At 34.7% G+C, this 17,996-nt stretch overlaps 1 protein-coding gene and 1 non-coding gene across 4 annotated transcripts in view; both read right to left on the bottom strand.

Moving 5' to 3' along the window:
• Positions 1 to 1,659: 1,659 nt before the first annotated feature.
• Positions 1,660 to 17,996, bottom strand: part of PKN2 (protein kinase N2) — a 116,984-nt gene continuing 100,647 nt past the window's right edge. For all 3 annotated transcript variants that reach the window (XM_045199394.2, XM_024565292.4, XM_045199396.2), the window contains 6 exons: positions 14,083 to 14,145; positions 12,543 to 12,619; positions 8,531 to 8,673; positions 5,003 to 5,110; positions 4,729 to 4,809; positions 1,660 to 4,641 (listed from right to left, as the gene is read on the bottom strand). In XM_045199394.2, the coding sequence (XP_045055329.2) occupies positions 4,438 to 4,641; positions 4,729 to 4,809; positions 5,003 to 5,110; positions 8,531 to 8,673; positions 12,543 to 12,619; positions 14,083 to 14,145 (676 nt within the window). In that variant the 3' untranslated portion in view covers positions 1,660 to 4,437. The remainder of the gene's footprint in view (positions 4,642 to 4,728; positions 4,810 to 5,002; positions 5,111 to 8,530; positions 8,674 to 12,542; positions 12,620 to 14,082; positions 14,146 to 17,996) is intronic.
• Positions 15,586 to 15,721, bottom strand: LOC112309426 (small nucleolar RNA SNORA48). Its single transcript, XR_002975237.2, has one exon. It is a non-coding gene; the product is annotated as a small nucleolar RNA SNORA48 (small nucleolar RNA).

Raw genomic sequence — 17,996 nt, 5'->3', positions numbered from 1 at the left:
TTTGGCTGCTAGAGGCTTGCTTGGCACTCACCCCATTTCCAGTTACTTCACCCCCTTCCCATACATGACTGGTGCCCCTCTACCTGCTGCCCTGGTGGTGGTTCCCAGAGTGGGTGGGTTTGTGTTTGTTCTAGGACCATGTGGGCCCTTTAAATGCACTCTCTTGAGACACCAGCAGTCTTTGATTTTTCAAGCCAGAAGTCATGAGACTTCATTTTCTGGCACTGGAACCCAGGGCTGTGCACTGTGGCCTGGGGCTAGCTCTCTCCCCAAGGCGTCCCTCCTGATTCTATCCACCATATGTGAATGTGGGACGGCCTGTTCTACTGGCTGCCGTCGCCCCTGCCTTGCCACTACCACACCGTGTCCTCTTTGCCCTGCTCCCTCTCTTCTCCTCCTACCGTCTGGATGAATTTGGCTTCTTTAGATCCTTCGTTGTAAGATTTCTATACAATTCCATTTTTGGGCAGTTTTGGGTCTTTTCTGTTTTGAAGTTAGTTGTGATCCTTCTTATGGTTGTGCAAGGAGGCCAAGCATGTCTACCCACGCCTCTATCTTGACTGGAAGTAGTCGAAATAAATGTTTTATACATAATTCTTTTATATATTGTATCTGAAAATTCTAACATTTGAATTCTTTTGGAGGAGTGTCTAAATTTACTATTTTTTGTTGGTTCTTATTCAAATTAGCTTGCTGTCTGTCATGTGTTTGGTGATCTTTGACTGTGTATTTCTTAACCTCAATGTGTGAAAGGCATCTGTTCCATTTTGGAGAAACTTTCCTTCAGAAAGTATTGATTCTATTGTAGAAAGAGACTTTCAAACCAGAACTTGAGATTTTAGAGGGTTTGAGCACAAAACATAAATTCTACTGCGGTTGCAAGGTTAACCTCATAATGGTGTTGTGAGAGGAATCCATCTTGGTAACCCCACTTCTTCTGGGTGCCTGCATTTCCAAAGCCAGCTCTCTGCCATTCTGGCCTTTATTACCTTGTCCAACTTCCTAGGTCTCTGGCCTACTATGTGGACTCAGCTGCTAGTCCCAACCTTTGAGGAGTCTCACCTTTGTGTTTCAGCACTCCCTAACTCTTGGTGCAGAAGCCTTAGCTTGTCCAGATAAATGCTCATGTTTGCTGTTTTGGGGTGAAGGGTTGCCAGACACCACTCCTACCTTCGATGAGACCAAAACGCCTCAAATTATGGAGGTTTTGGAGCTTCTAGCTAGTTATAATACTATAAGTGAAAATTATGCAAGACTTTTGACACTTAGAAACTATTTAAAAGCTTACCTCTATTAATACATGGATATGTTTATAAATACATATACATATATAAGGTTAATATCTTAGACATTATACTTCAAAATATAGCTAGAAGGTAAATAAGAATTCTAAATTACGATTATGATCCATGGATTGCCATTTGCTCCTTTGGGTTCCTCATACCCTCAGTTTTTGGGGAAGATCAGTGATACCTGTAAAAATTGTGTTAGATTGGAATCTATAATGCAGCATTCACCTAGTCAACATACAGTAACAATTTCCATTATGACCCCAACTTGTATTACAGAAATAGCATGGATCATTTTGTATTTCTAAAATATTTCACCTGTAATTTTTGAATGACTATGAAATGGTTAGTATTCTGTTTACATGTACTATTTTCTGAAAGGTCAGGTCTTAAAAAAATTAAGTACATTATCCCAAACAAGAAGAAAGTACATAAAATAGAGTGCTTGCATTTTAGCATTAATGCATACCATTCTTTATTTGTGAAGACTTTGATGCTTCCCCTACCTTTCTATCCTCAGTGTATAGCCCACAGAAGGCATTCCACTACTATCCACTGGATAATAAATGCTACTGACCTTACGGGAGTAAGACACAAACTCTTCCCATTACCACCAGTGAAGACAGCAACTTGCTGTGAATCTTCATGATTTTGCTCTTCCCCAGGACAAAAAGTACTTGTAAGAAAGCTAACTAAAGTTAAAGTCTTTGAGATCTTGACTACAGTAGGGCTAATGCATAGCTGACCCACAGAAGTTTCCAAAAAGAAATAACACTTAAAACCAAAGTTACAAATTACAATCTATTTATATTTTAATTTGTGCATTCGTGGTAATTTATGACTGCAAAACACTTTTTTTCTTAGAATGACATAGTGAAAGGCACATTTCATCTGAACGCACAGTGCGCCATTCTACAACATCCAATTTCCTCACAAAGCGCTCGAGCAGCCACACATACAGTAATAGCGAAATATATTTACACTCTATAGAGTTTAAAATTTTAAAATCTAAAATATATATATATATATATATATTTAAAACTACAGAAAAAATTAGTGCTTTCTTCAGCTTAATTGTGTGAATATACCCTGCCCTCTAATTTTTTTAGTGATTGGCTTCAATTTAAAAAAATTTCTGTACATTGTGTAGTAACAAAAACGCTGTCAGTTTTTAATGCTAAAAGCCTACTTTAGACATTGCTTTTTATACATTTTTGAGAACCAGAAAAGGTGAACAGACTGTACCTCAAAAGTATTTAGTGTTTTTTTAATGTTGTGTTAATACTGTTTAAATTAAAGCCAGACAATTAAGCTAAGATCCTCTATTGTCCTTTACCAAAAGTTAACTGGCATTTAAAAATAACTTGAAACAACATATTGCTCCATCTAGAAGATTATCCCCCAAAGGATCTTGGGTAATAATCCATTTTAAAGGAAATATGAATTATCTTGGAACAATTTTAATTGCTCTGAGAGTACAACAAAAACATGCCAGCACACCCTGGTAAGGCTGAACTATTTATAAACGTTTTCAGCTCAACTCTCTAGAAACAAATGTGCTTTCACGTTTCTCATATTTAAACTTGAACAATTTTTAACACGTGAGATCACTGTGATTAAATGGTTATTTTAGTATGGTTAGTTAGCAACTTGCTGTTCCTGAGGTATGATGACCCTAATACGCTAAGCACAGAATCAAAGATGATGTTATTGAAGTAAAGAGAAACAATGAAGTTATGGACTGGAAGGGAAAAACAAATGAACAAACAAATTAAAGAAACCCAAAAACAAATCCAGGCAAGTGGGAAAGTCATGGCTTACAAAAAGACTTTCCTGTAAGAGCGTTAAAAAAGCCACAAAAGGATCCTCTGAAGAGTTGTAAAAAGTACTTGATCAAATTATTTTTGAGACTTTTGAGGTACAGCTTTAGTGTTATAATAATTTTTATAAAATATAGACTGTTTTATCAAAAATATTTATACATTCTGTTATAATATATTGCTTTTGCCCTTAGTAACTGCCAATATAAAATCTGGACCCAGTGGCCTAAACTGTACAAATGCACTTAACGTAAATGCTGGAGTTTGAGGTGTCCGCTTGGCCACTGTACAAAAGTGATGAAGTGGTGAAATTAAATAATAACCCTACAACATAGAATACATTACAACTTGCAAATATACATGTTCACAGCATGTATACCATAATTATCTCTACGTTTTAACAAAGATATAGTTCCCTTCTACAGTAGACACAAGAGCAAGATGAACTAGGTTGATAAAATGTACAATGAATATCAAAAAAAGCATTAATCAACTCACTATTTTGGAAGAAGGCATGAGTGAACACACTGAGGGGCTAGGCTTTGGGAATGCATGTAGGTAACACAGTGTCTTGGTTCAGGCTAATCAGAAGTCCTCATTCTTAACACTTTTAGTAAATGTTGATGTTTAGTTGTTCCTGTTCATTTCATAATGGTCTAATAAACAAAAAATTGTTTGGCAAGTAGCTCTGTTGGAAAGCTATGAGGTTCTGTTACATGGTTGGTAAAGATAAGGCAATAAAAATTTTCTCCTAATAAATATAAAAAAAAATTTATAAAACAATACATCGATTCATTTCATTAAAAAAGCCTAAAAATATGCATAAACTACCACTACTTTTTTGACATTAATTTCTTTAAAAAAAAAATAACAGCATTTGCCTTATTTAAAAAGAATCGTACTGTTTGTGAATAGGAATAGCATCCCAAGCCCTTTTTCCTTTTTAAAAATACAGCTATGTGAAGTTAACTGATTCATTTTCCTTCTGCTAAAGGCAGGCATACGGCAAAACCAGGGACTATAGAGGAGTTTTCTTCTTTTCTTTTTAAGACTATTGATCCAAAAGTATTTGTGATAGATTTTCACGGCTGATAATTCATTCAGCCTAAACTCCATGAAACTGTTTCCAGTGCTCAGATTTATGCTGAAAATACATCAAGAAGCTACTTTTCAGGAAGGTATTAGAAGTACTTTAAAACAAATCTTCATGTGTTTAAAAAAAAACAACAAACTCAGAAGCTACTGGTGGCACAGAGAGCAATGAAAGGTTGCTATTTTTAAGAGGTCATCTTGTAGTCAGTCTGCTTGGTTTCACAGTGTCTAGGAATTTAACACCAATCAGCAATGTAGTCAAAATCTCTGAACATTTCTTGCTCCTCTTCTGAAAGTATCCTTGGTTCTCGAGGTGGAGTCAGAATAGGTGCTTCTGAGGTAAATTCATCATCAAAATTACTAACATCTTCCCGTCCTCTAATGGTAGGTACAAATGGCGGCTTTACTTTTTTGTCCATCAGAGCAATCCAATCAATTAGCTAGATTACAAAATATAAAACGACCGCTTTAGTTTCCTACTCCTGATTGTTACAGTTTCAGAAAAAAACCTAAACTTTCATACTTACTCGAAAAAATGGGTGTTTTTTTACATCCTCTGCATCTTTCTCACCAGCTCCGAGGCGCCTCTCTGGATTTCTTCTTAATAGCTAACAAGATAAAGAAAAAATGTTCAAATAAAACCAGCAACTTGATAAAGATTCTCATAACCTGCAAAGATCTACATTTCTTTTTGGTATGTATTTGTCTAAATCATGTGTCTATGAACAACTTCTAGAGTTCTACTGAGAAATGTCTTTCAAAATAAAAAATATGAGTAGTTTATAAACCATTAATTCTTACCCTTCTCATTATTGAAATGGCTTCTGTAGATAAGAACCTTGGATACCTTACTTCATCATTGACAATACTGTCAAAAACCTCCTCTTCATCATCACCAGGAAAGGGAGACTAGAAGAAATATCTTTGTGTAAGTTAAAATAATTTTCAATACAGTAAAATCTTATCAGCTATCCAAAGAACAATCAAGAACCAGGTGGTCAAACTAAACTAACAAGCAAAATAAGGACAGACTCACAGACAGAGAGCAGGCTGACACCTCTGGGGGTGGGGGGGATTAGGGGCTGGAGGGATTGAGCAATAAAGAGAAAGGACTGATGGTCATGAACAACAGTGCGGTGAATGTTGGGAGGAGGGGGGGATGGGTGGAGGTGGGAGAGGGTATATGGGGAATAAATGGTAATAGAAAAAATATGATAAAAAACTTGCACTAAAAAAACAAGAACCAGCCCTGGCTGGTGTGGCTCAGTGGACCGAGTGCCTGCCTGCTAACCAAAGGATCTCTGGCTCAAGTCCCAATCAGGGCACATGCCTGGGTTGTGGGCCGGCTCCCCAGTAGGGGGTGCTCAGGAGGCAACCACACATTGATGTTTCTCTCCCTCTCTTGCTCCTTCCCTTCCCCTCTCTAAAAATTTAAAAAAAAAAAAAAAAAGAACCAGGCAGTAAAAAAATAAATAAAAATAAATAATTAAAACACACCACACAAACAAGGACTAGAAGAAGCCACAACAGATACGTATCTGTTGCCCATAGGATATACAATATACTCTTACTGAAATCTTCCTTAAATTTATTTCACAGACGTTTAACATATTTGGTCAAATCACTTAATATCATTTTCATTCCATTCCATTCAATTGTTTTATTTAATTCATTTATTCATTTATTTAGCCAGACAGTAAATATTTTTGGTGTCTACTAGATAGTGGGAAATATTTAGATAATAGACACAAACTTAAGAAGCTCAGTATTGTAGAAAGACAGGAGGAAATGAGCAGGTGAATATGATAATAAGTGTTACTACAGAGGAAAGCAGATTTTGTGGCAACAGGTCAGATATGGATATGCTTTGAATTTCACAGTCAACAGTAAATTAATTGTCATAAAACAATTAGAAATTTTACAGGCATAATACCTGCACTAAGAAGCAGCTGCCAACAAAATTAAACTGAAAGGAACTCAAAAGCCACATGTTTCCAGGCATATTTATTGTTCTATACACTGTAGGTCTTGGGGCATTTCAGAAAGAAGCAGAGTATTAAAATTATTACTCATAAGAAAAAATGAAACCAAGTCATAAAAAGGTAGTTAAACTCCATTCAGCATAACATAAGCTCTCAACCATGTTGAAAATGTGGCTATAAAATTACTACCTCAGAATTTCACCTGTTATTACCTCAGCATTTCAGATGGCTTAGATTTGATTGCTTGCTTCCTATAAGGTACTGAAGAATAAGAACCACGCAGCAGGCAGTATCAATAGAAAGAGAGGGTTCTTTGACCTGAGGAAGCTGTGAAAATGAATTCAGAACCCAACTTCCTGAAGCTGAGCTGCCCATGCTATTGCTCATATCTAAGATAATTTCAAACTTTTTTTGTCAAAACTTTATTCATTCACTCATTCAAAATACATAAGTCAAATACCTACTATGTGGGGACAATATAAGTTCTTTCTAGAATTGAGATAAGTCAGGGGAAATTTTTATTTCATAAGGATTCCCAATCAGAATTTCAAGTGGTAATTCAAAGCACTTTGGTATTTTACTTGATCAGTCAATTTTGTGTTTAAAACTGTCACTCTATAAGTCTCCGAATAGTAAAGATCTATCTTCATATTTGTTAAAATTCCTTGTTTCTTCAAATAGATTTTAAGCTAACAACAAAACCTAATGCAACTGTTTTAAACACATATAAAAATGCAACAGTCTATTCAGATGTCAAACATCTGATCCCCGTATCTAAGGTTACTTCACTGAGACATCATTTTGTGCAGGAAAAGGAGACCTGGTACATTTGTTTATTCCTGGGGTCTTCCCCGTCTTCGAAACTTGCACAAATACAGATACAAATTTCAAATACAAATTTGAATATGCATGATACAGCCAATGGGTTTTCAATTATTTGTAATAATAGAGAAATTAGAAACTTTAGCTCAACCTCACTTTTATCATAGTTTAGTAAACATACAGTCTTTGGTAACTTAAATCTCATACGCAATTGAATGCTACATTTAAAAAACAAAGCAACAAAAAATTATTTTTAAAAAGGGATTTGAAGTATGCCCGAATTTATAGAAACAATTATTAAGAGTACTTCTGGCATTCTTAGAAAGTAAAGACCACCAAGGATAAAATACATCTTTCAACCCTAAAACACCCTAATACAGTAAACTTTTCTAAAGAGATGTGAAAAATTCAGTTCTGGACCATTGTTTTAAGAATAGAAACGGGTTGGGTGCATTCAGTACCCTATTCTGGAGGTAGCAAAGCATAATGGTTTAGGAGACAGACTCTGAAGCCAGACAGCCAGTTTAAAATCCAAGCTGTACCACGTGAGAACTGTGTGACTTAAAGCAGTCTTCAAACCTCTGAACATCTGCTTGTCTCCACTTACACAACTGAAAATGGACGTGAGACTAGTACTGAGCATAGTAAAGGTTGCTGAAAAATTAAATGAGCTAACATTTATTAAGGACATAGAAACGTGCTTAGCACAGGATAAACATTTCTTTCCTCCCTTTTCTAAGTATTCACTCCAATTTGACATTCCAAAAAGGGCTGTCACTTGGATAAATTAAAATCATTTATTTGCTTGTTTGGAATAAGTGCCACTACATGACAATCACAGAACAAAATTTTAGAAATAACTAACATTCAATAATTTGGTCATTCATTAAGCTACTAATTTATTTATGCCAAGAATGTACAAGAAAGACTGCTGGCACTGGGGAAACTGTAGAACAATGCGTCAATCCCGTAGGATAATGTTTCTGGCATCTTGAGGTCATCAAGCCCTTCTAAGTAGTTTTCAATTACTTGTCTAAATATTGATTCTTACCCTGATTTATCATTTCCAACAATGTATAACAAAATAGATTAGTCTCTTATTACTGCTTTATTAATTGGATATAATTCACTATTTCCGAAGTGGTAAAAATTCCTGTGTACAACTAAATTATCCCCAGAAATTTATTTCAAGTAAATCTAAAGAAAACAGTAAGAAAAAAGAGTTAATTTTTTTTCAATTCTGCTGTATTGTTTTTTGAAAGTAACATTTATTTTTGACCAAGATATAGCTGACTTTTCTTTATAGGTATAGAGTACATTCTTTTCATTAGTTTTCCTGTTATTCTATTTCCTGTGAAATGATCTATATTATATCTTAGAATCAGAAGCAATTATTAATATATTATAAATATTTATAAAACCAGCTCCACTTATACAATAACATATTAAGTGGTTTTATAAATGACATGCTTTATTCTTTCAATCATCTTTCCTCTTTTCTTTCCAACCCATTTTTATTGCTTACCTCTCCAACAAGCATTTCATATATAAGTACACCAAGTCCCCACCAATCTACAGCCCTTGTATAGGATGTTTCTGTTAATACTTCCGGGGCAAGAAATTCAGGAGTGCCACAAAATGTGCTTGTTCTGTCTCCATATCCCATTCCTGAAAAAGGTAACATTTAATCATTTGTTAGCAAAGAAAAACATCTAGAATAAAAATTAGAAGATATCCTTAGGAAACAAAATTAAAGTTGCACATTAGTACACATGACCAAACTCACGATATACCAAAGACTTTTAAAGAAAATGTTAAAGGCTGGTATGGAGAAAACTGTGCAATAGCAACTTTAATTAATGGGTAAAAATAAAACTTTCATACTTTATTTACTTATTTTCTCTTTCTTGTCATTACAAGCGATGCCAAGAAGTTGCAAGAAAAGGAATTAATTGTAAGCTTCAATTTCTATCTTTCTAATTCAATCTTTTTAGGAAGTTTATTTGCTTCATTATAAAAATAACACTAAGTATAGTTTGGAAATTACCACAAAGCAACCTTTGGAAAATCAAGAGATCACCAAATGTGTTATATAATATAGAGATATGGTTTTAATAATTTTAGCTAACTAGTTTTCAAATATACACTCCCTATACTTTAGTTAATCAAGTATAAATTCTACATATTGAAGGTAATTGGTCAATGTATTCTAACGTGTTAAAAGCTCATAAGCATCTTCTTACGAAAGCACCTGAAAGAAAAGACCTCAATTCTAAATATAAAAAGGTATGCATTTTTAATGACGGAAATCTAAAATTTGTAAGTCTATAGATCAAGTCATGAAGGGCGTAATTAAATATATGAGCATATTACGGTGGGAGAATTTTTTTTTGTAAAATTTCCTTAACATTGGTCATATTGTTTTTTCTTCAATAAAATATTATTTGTAAAAAGAGTTGATTTTATACACACACACACACACACACACACACACACACTTATACAATCCTTTTAAATGCCTTGGTCAAGATTAGAAAAAAATTAGTTAACAAACATGGAAACAGAACTAATTTACTGATTTTTATTCTGTGTCCTGATTATATAATTAGAACATATTATATATGTCATACTTTTAGGTTAAATATACTCTAATTTTCCCCTTAGTTTTAAAATAGTAATATTATATATCTGAAGTATTTTTTTTAAACTGTAGTGTTTTAACGTAATACATACATACCATGTCACTTATATTAACATAATTATATTTCATTCATTCTAATAAATTTTCCTGTCCTGATAGTTTTAAAGGAAATTGAAAGTAGGCCCAATTATCTAAGACTTCAAATGGGTAAAACCCCACATAAGTAGTTAACATCAGGCTCTGGAGCCATGAATATCTGGGTTTAAATACCAGCTTTGCCATTTGTTAGACATGAGAGCATGGGGGAAGTTGTCTTACCTCAGAGTCTAGTTTCCTCTTCCGATCTACCAGCCTTCAGAAGATTGTTAGAATTTAAATGAATATGAAGCATTTGGCAAAGTGCTTGGCACACAGTAAGTGATCAAAAATGTTAGCTATTATTATTATAATACACAATGTATATTTTTATGATAATGAAGAAATACACAATTAATCTGGTTACTGAATACCTATTTTCCGAGCACCTATTATTTTCTAGGCATCCATGCCAAGTAGCAGGAACATAAAAATTACAGTTAAGACACAATTCTTAAGAAACTTACAGGAAACTGGAGGAAAACAAATATATACTGGTAATTTTATAATGATAGGGTAAAGAAAAATTATTATGGAAACACTTAAAAAATGACTCTTAAAGCTGATTTAAAAGTTGGGATAAGAGAGGAGTCTCAGGAAGCTTATATGAACAGGTGACACCTGAGCTGAGTCTGAAGGATGAGCAGACATTAGCAAATGGGAGTTGGGATGGGTAACAGTGGTGGAGAGACAGACTATAAACAGTTTGTTGCTGCTGAAGCAGCGAGTACTAAGCAGATGGCAGGCAGCAAGAGATCTGGCTGGAGAGGCTGGCAAGCAGATCAAGAAGGGCAATCTATACAGTCTTAGCCACTGAAGGATTTTTAGCAGGGGTGTGCCACGGTTAGGTTTGTATTTATGTGGACCCCTATAGCGTTTTGGCCATTACATGGCTGGCTGATGTGAGGGAGAAAAAAACTAGAGACAGAAAAGGTTAAGAGGCTATGAAAGTACTCTTGTCAAAATATAATGATGGTAGGCAGCATTAGAGAGGAAATAAAGTATTTAAGATACATTAAAGAGGTATCTACCAGCACAATTTGATGACTAACTGAATGTGGAAAGTAGAGAGGAGAACACAGTCCAGGATATTCCATATTTTCAAACTGGGAGATTGAGAGGACTGTGTCATCATCAACTACGAACTAGAACAGCAGTCCCCAACTTTTTTGGCACCAAGGACTGGCTTGTGGAAGACAATTTTTCTATGGATGGAGGGTGGGAGGTGATGGTTTTGGGATGATTCAAGCACAGTAACCTCAAGCTGACCTCCTGCTGTGCAGCCTGGCTCCTAAAAGACCTGGACCAGTACTGGTCCGAGGCCCGGAAGTTGGGGACCCCTAAACTAGAATATCTGAGGAAAAGAAACTTTGTTTATATAGCATTTGCGATACCTATTGACTATTCAGGTAGAGCTGTCTAGTAGACAGCTGAGTATATGTTAGGAAGGGAAACAGTAGATTTGGGAATCATTAACATATAGTTATTAGTTAAAAACTAGCAATGAAGAGCAATGAGCTAAGGGCTTACTCTGAAGAACAAAAGCATTTATTGATAAATCAACAGCGTCCAATTCAGGGAAGTCTAAGAAAAGGAAAACAGTTTTATCAGATTCAGTAATTGGAGGTCAATGGGTAACTAATGGACATATACTTACAAAGTTCATTTGTTCATTTATTTATTCATTCATTCATTTACTCATTCCTTCTCTAACTACTACTTATTAATTGAACATTCACTTTTGAATACTTTGGATATGCCAAGTACTATATCACGTGCTATCATGCATTATAACAATGTCCGTTATAATACAATGCATTATAATATTCTTAAATATAAAAATAACTATTTACTATATGTCGAGCACTGTGCCACATACTGATCTCCAGTTCTCATAATACTTCTAAACAATGAGGATTATATTTATTTTATAACTGAGGAAACATTCAAATACTCAATGAGGTTAAAAGTCACTCCTCCAAAAATAGAGAGCAAGTAAGTGGCAAAGCCAGGATTCAAACCCAAGACTGTCTAGTGCCAAAATCTGTGCTCTGTACACTTTTTTATGCTACCCTACCTCCGATTCAAATTTCTCCAGTTTACTTATTTATTTAACTTTGAACATACAGAAAGGATTCTTGGGCTATAGATTTTTTTTCCTATTTAAAAATGGTAAATGTTTTAAGAAGCCGGAGAGAAGTTATTAGTAGGCCTAATTTGTAATTTGCTCTACATCAGGGGTGTCAAAGTCATTTTCACTGGGGGCCACATCAGCCTCATGGTTGCTTTCAAAGGGCCGCATGTAATTTTAGGACTGTATAAATGAAACTACTCCTTAACAGTTAAGCTAGAGCTTGGAGCTGCCACCGGGTAGAGGCAAGGGGCCAGGCTGGATAAAACAAGGTGGAGGGCTGGATTTGGCCCATGGGCCTGGTGTTTGCCACCTGTGCTCTACATAGTTAGTCCCAGCAAAGCGAAAACTTCGGTGCTTAGCCAATGTTTTTGTAGAATAGTGATAGAATCATTATTAATCATACAAAGAGAATTTTTGTTTTATACTATAATTTCTGAAAACCTAACCATATTCATGTCCACAGAATTCTTAATAATGTGATAATTAGGTTACACGAACAACCCATAATGTTTTAATAAAGAATAAATTAAAGTTAAAAATACATTATACTTTCCACAAACTTGAAAACTAACAAAGTATAAAGGAATAGTAATTTATTAAAAAAGAAACTTTAAACTGTCCAATTACCTTCTTTGCAAAGACCAAAATCAGCAATTTTCACAAAGCCCTCTGTATCTAGCAATAAGTTATCCAATTTCAAATCTCTGTTGAGGATTAAAAAAAATGGAAATAAAATAAAATCAATAAAATCAATAGATAATAGTTAAAAAAATTTCACTAGGAGCTATATTTTCTTTTTACTAAAAACAAGCTTTTCAAGTTATGATTTGAGATTTAAATACTGTATTACAAACATTCATTTTTCTTCCTTTTGAAAAGTTTCTTATTCTGTATTTTCTGAATAATTTTCCTCTGTTATATAGGTAAGGAAGACTGTATTTAATGAGGAGTGTTTTTTCTATTTAAATATATATTTTAAGGCATGAAAGGAGTTCAAGAAACTTTAACTCAGATTTTATTAATTTGTTAATTATGATAATCAGACTTCGATTAAGTTGGAAGTATGCCTACATACCATCCATAAAAAAGAAATGTTTAATAGTATAAATAAGGTATTGGGGGAGCAGGCTTAACTTTCTAAGAGTGTAATTCAAAATAAAAAGAAAGCTACATGTCCATACTAACTGATTACAAATTAAGTTGAAAATATTTTATCCTGAGAGTAAAACAGGATCATGAGGAAACCTTTACCTTGAAAATATTATTAGAAGTTTGAATAAACTGATGTTTATAGTCTTCTAATTCTGACTGGCCTTTCCATAATCTGGTCTAGAGCTGTATTTTCAACCAGTGTGCCCCAAGAATTGTTAAAACATCCAATACCTGATCATTTAGTCAGGGGCACTGACCTCTTTTTTCCCCTCAGGTTGTCAAATAAAAACATGACAACAGCCAACACAATTGCTGTCTGGTGTGAATGAATCAAATTATACCTATTTTTTTTTTTTTGGTCAGATGGGCAGAAAATACAGTTTTTGGTGTGCTGCAGAATTCTGTAATTAGTTTGTGTGTGCCAGGAGAGGAGAAAGACTGAGAATCACTGGTCCTGAGCCACGCTACTCCAAGCACGGCCCATAGACTAGCTAGCTGCTGGGCTACAAACTCTTTGCTACAGTACTGCATTTTGAAAGGTGCTTGTGCCAGACATAAATCAACTATGTCACCGAAGTACACTGTTTAATTGACAGCAAGAGTTAATAAAGGCAGCAGGGTGATGTTTCACACTCTGGCTCAAGCTGCTTTATCATGGAAAACCTTCAACTAGTACTGGTTTACAGAAGCTTTCTGCAGTGGATCTGTTGAACATAAAACATTCACAAGGACGAATATTGTTAGTGAACTGTGTTATCAGAGGCCACCTTGTAATCTGACGACTGTAATTATGTAATGGGCAGAGGTTCAAGAACAAAGAGGTCCATCATATAATTACAGTGTTAATTATAATTATATAGGTGTCTTTCAAAATTGAAATTTAACTTTTAGATAGGCCAACTTATCATAGGAAAGTGAAAATTAAGAAGCTGATTAAAGAAAAAATATTCTTAACTCTCTTTAATTCTAATTTACACCAAAGTAAGCCATTAGGAAGTATCAAAAATTTACTTACCTATAGACAATTTTGTGTTCATGTAAATACTGCAACCCAAGAACTACACATGCAGCATAAAATCTGTTTGAAGAATTAAATTTTAAAAGTTTAATAAATTCCACTGTTGAATTCTAGTTTATACTTTCATGCTTCAAAGCAGAATTTCATAGTAAATAATTCCACAAGCATTTATTTAGTCCTTACTATGTGTCAGACACGGTAAGAAATGTACTAAATATTAGCAGTAAAATTAAAAAAAATAAAGAAAAAAATATAATCTCTACATCGGAAACCATTAACTGCTTGACGGCTTTCACTGTAGTCCTTAGAGTAGACACTTGACCTGGTTTTGTAGGAAAAATTACAATATGCCATAAGGGCAGAAGGATAGTGTGCAGAGAACTTTCATAGGGGAAATATAGGGCATTCCCTTAAAAAGGAAAGAAACAGAGTTATAAGAGGCATACCATGTTTGAAACCAATAATAAGTTTACTGTGGCTGAAGTAAAGAATAGGGGAGAAGCAGTGGGAGACAAGGATGAAAAGACAGCCTAAGGTCAAGTTGTGAAGGATCTTGAATGTCATATTATGGACACTGAAATTTTTTTCTTTTAGTGACAGAGAATCAAACTATTTTAATCAGGGCAGGATAATCAGACTTATGTTAGAGATTTTTCTGACAGTAGTATGAAGGCTGGAGAAGAAGGAGGTAGGTATCCAGAGGAATAAAGAAGAGATAACGCTGTTATGATGGTACAGATGGAACATCACAAGAACCTCCATTGTAGTGCCAACAAAGAGTACGAGACGGATTTAAAAGAAATTTTAAAACCAGCAAGAAAGGACTTGGTATCTTATTAGCTACAGAGGATGAGGGTGAGAAAAAAGCTTAAGATGACTCTCAAGGTTTCCTTCTTAGTGTAATGAATCTGTAAAGAAATAAGAAGTAGCCAAATTTTGTTGAGGAAATTAGTTTGGTGTAGATATATTGAATCTGAATTGCTTTGCGGTAGGTGAAGAGGTCTAGTAATGGAGGAGTTTGAATCTTACAAAAACTTGCCCTCAGCTAGAATGTTAACTCTTGAGGAACAGGACCATGTGTGTCTTTCATTGTTCATACTTAAATGCCTGGCAAAATGCCTGATACTAGGTAATGGTAGGCATACTGAATGATCAGGTAGGTTATAAATAAATGGGTAAATTTAAAAATGTAGATCTGTCTTCAGTGTAGAATAGCTTATTAGGAGACACTTAGGAGAATCAATTCTTAATTATACAAGCAATACATGGCTATTTTCTCTATCAAATACACATAACACCCTAGCCCCAAAGCACAATATTTCATTTATCCATCTATCATCCCACCCCAACAGCACTATCATCCATAACGATAACTACTCTTGTCAGTTTGGTGAATGTTCTTCAAAGTTTTAGAACGCATTTAGATGCATATGTAGAAAACACATGGCTGTGTTTTGTGTTTACTGATTTTTTAAAAAAATTTTAAAATTTATTTTTCATCTATGTGTCCAAGGCATGAACCAGGCATGGGCACAGACCAGAAGCCAACCTGGGATAAACAAGGAGTTACTTTGTCCCTGGCTGATATGAGACAAGCACCACCACGCCAGACGCAACTCTACCCAGATCAGGGAGAATTGTGTTTACTGATTTTTATAAAAATGGAACTACAATTTGGGAGAATTAAAATGCAACTATTTAGAAGTATTTATTTGATATATTAGATATAATTACTTACCAGAAATTTAAAAAATTTAACTTAAGTCCATTAAAACAAATGTAATTCTAAAATTGCTAGTTATTTTTAGCACTTATTTTGGTGGCAAAACATTATGACAATTATAAAAGTATTTGATTTCTCTTTTCTTTCATTTTTTAACAGATTGCCCTAATGACACTGAATAATTGGGCAATTTTTAAAAAAATATGTATTTCACTGAATACTATTTGTCAGATACTGTTAGACATTTTCATTTATCAGCTGATTTAATCTTAAAATAAAGCTTTTAAGATAAATATTTTACAGAAACAGAAAATGAAGCTCTCAGAGAGTAATTTGTCCAAAGTCACACAGCTAGAAAACAGTAGAGCTAGAAATCAAACTAATTTTGATTCCATAGTCTCAATCAGTAAAAATTCACTGACCACCTACTATGTGCCAGCCACCCTTCTAGCTGTTTCACTAATACACAGTGGAAATGGTCCTTGTTCCTGACTTTTACATCTCATGTAAAAAATAAAGTCACAAGATGATTTCAGGTAGAAACAAAGTCTATGGAGAAGTAAAATAGAAAATAGAATAGATAAGATTTGGACAATAGTGATGCAGTGGTTTTTATTATTTTTTTAATCCTCACCTGAGGACATGTTTAGAGAGAGGGAAAGGGAGGGAGAGAGAGAGGAAGAGAAACATTGATTGGTTGCCTCTTACGCACTCCCTGACTGGGGCCCAAACTCGCAACAGACATATGCCCTGACCAGGAATTAAGCCAACGACCTTTCAGTTTCTGGTTTACTGGACAATGCTCCAACCAAGGCTGATGTAGTGGTATTTTGGACAGGGTACTAAAAAAATGACCTTCACCCTGACCATGTGGCTTAGTTGGTTGGAGTGTTGTCCTGTACACCAAAAGGCTGCGAGTTCAGTTCCTGGTCAGTGCACATACCTAGGTTGCAGGTTCAAGACCCAGTCAGGGCACGTACAGGAGGCAACCAATCAATATTTCCCTCTCTCTCTAAAATCAATAAACATTTCTTCAGCTGAGGATAAAACAAATGACCTTCAAAGAAACAACATTTGAGGTGAGATCTGAATAACTGGAAGTAATGCAATGTATCATTTTATTCTTATATTTCATTGGGCTTGTTTCATTTGTATATGAGTTGTATTCTCAGCAAAAGTACAAGTTCCTAAAGGAACACACACACACACATATGCATAACAAGAACAAAGGAATTCCCATGGCAGCACACAGCTAGGCATAGTCTAAATGCCCTATTTTTAATTTTTAAATATTCAGGGAATAAATTATTAGTAGCCTTCTACTCTCTGGCTTTTTGCCTCCTTTGCAAAAGCTTCACTGTCTATCAGAACTAACTTCTTTCTCATCTCAAACTTGAAGGTATGACAGTATGCTACTACCTGCTGTACATACACCTAATGGTTATGAGGAGAATCAAATAAAGAAGTGAAAATGCTATACACATCAGTTGTCAGAATATAAACACGATGAAAATTCAAGAATAAACCCAGTAAAGGTTTATGATTGGTTCAGGATATGTTTTGGAGGCAAAATTGATCAAACTTGCTAATAATCTAGATGTTGCACATGAGGGATAAATAAGATCAAGACTGACTCCTGGTGTTTTGGCTGGTACACCTGGTAGACGGTACTGCTGTTTAATAAGATGGAGAAGACTACGAGAGTAGCGGGCCTGGGGAGTGGTATGTGAGGTCAGGGGAAAATGGGAAAAATCAGTTTAGTTGGAGAAGTTAAATGAGAAGTAATATGAACCATACAAAGGGAAAAGTCAAGTTGGCAAGTGAATATGGTTAGAACTGGAAGTATAGGGAAAAGGTCAGGGCTGGAAATATAAATTTGGCGAATACCAGCATATAGAGTATAGCTATATAAGAATACTTTCCTAGGTTCAAATCCTAGCTCCTCCACTTAAGAGCTATAAACTGTGATAATAATAGGGGAAAAATATATACATATATTTAATCTCAAGTGTTTGTTATTATCTTTTCTGTATGCATTTGAGTTGACAAAACCTTCACATAATATCAAATTCAAAAACTACAAAAACAATTCAAATGAAGTCTGCTTTCTATGTCTCTCATTGGAAGCAATACCAATACCAGTTTCTTTTATACTGTATAGACATTGTAAACAAATACTTAATATAGC

Source organism: Desmodus rotundus, chromosome 3 (assembly GCF_022682495.2).
Source record: "Desmodus rotundus isolate HL8 chromosome 3, HLdesRot8A.1, whole genome shotgun sequence".
Lineage (NCBI taxonomy): Eukaryota > Metazoa > Chordata > Mammalia > Chiroptera > Phyllostomidae > Desmodus > Desmodus rotundus.
The sequence above is the reverse complement of the archived record's forward strand: the minus strand, read 5'-3'. Positions and strand labels throughout refer to the sequence as shown.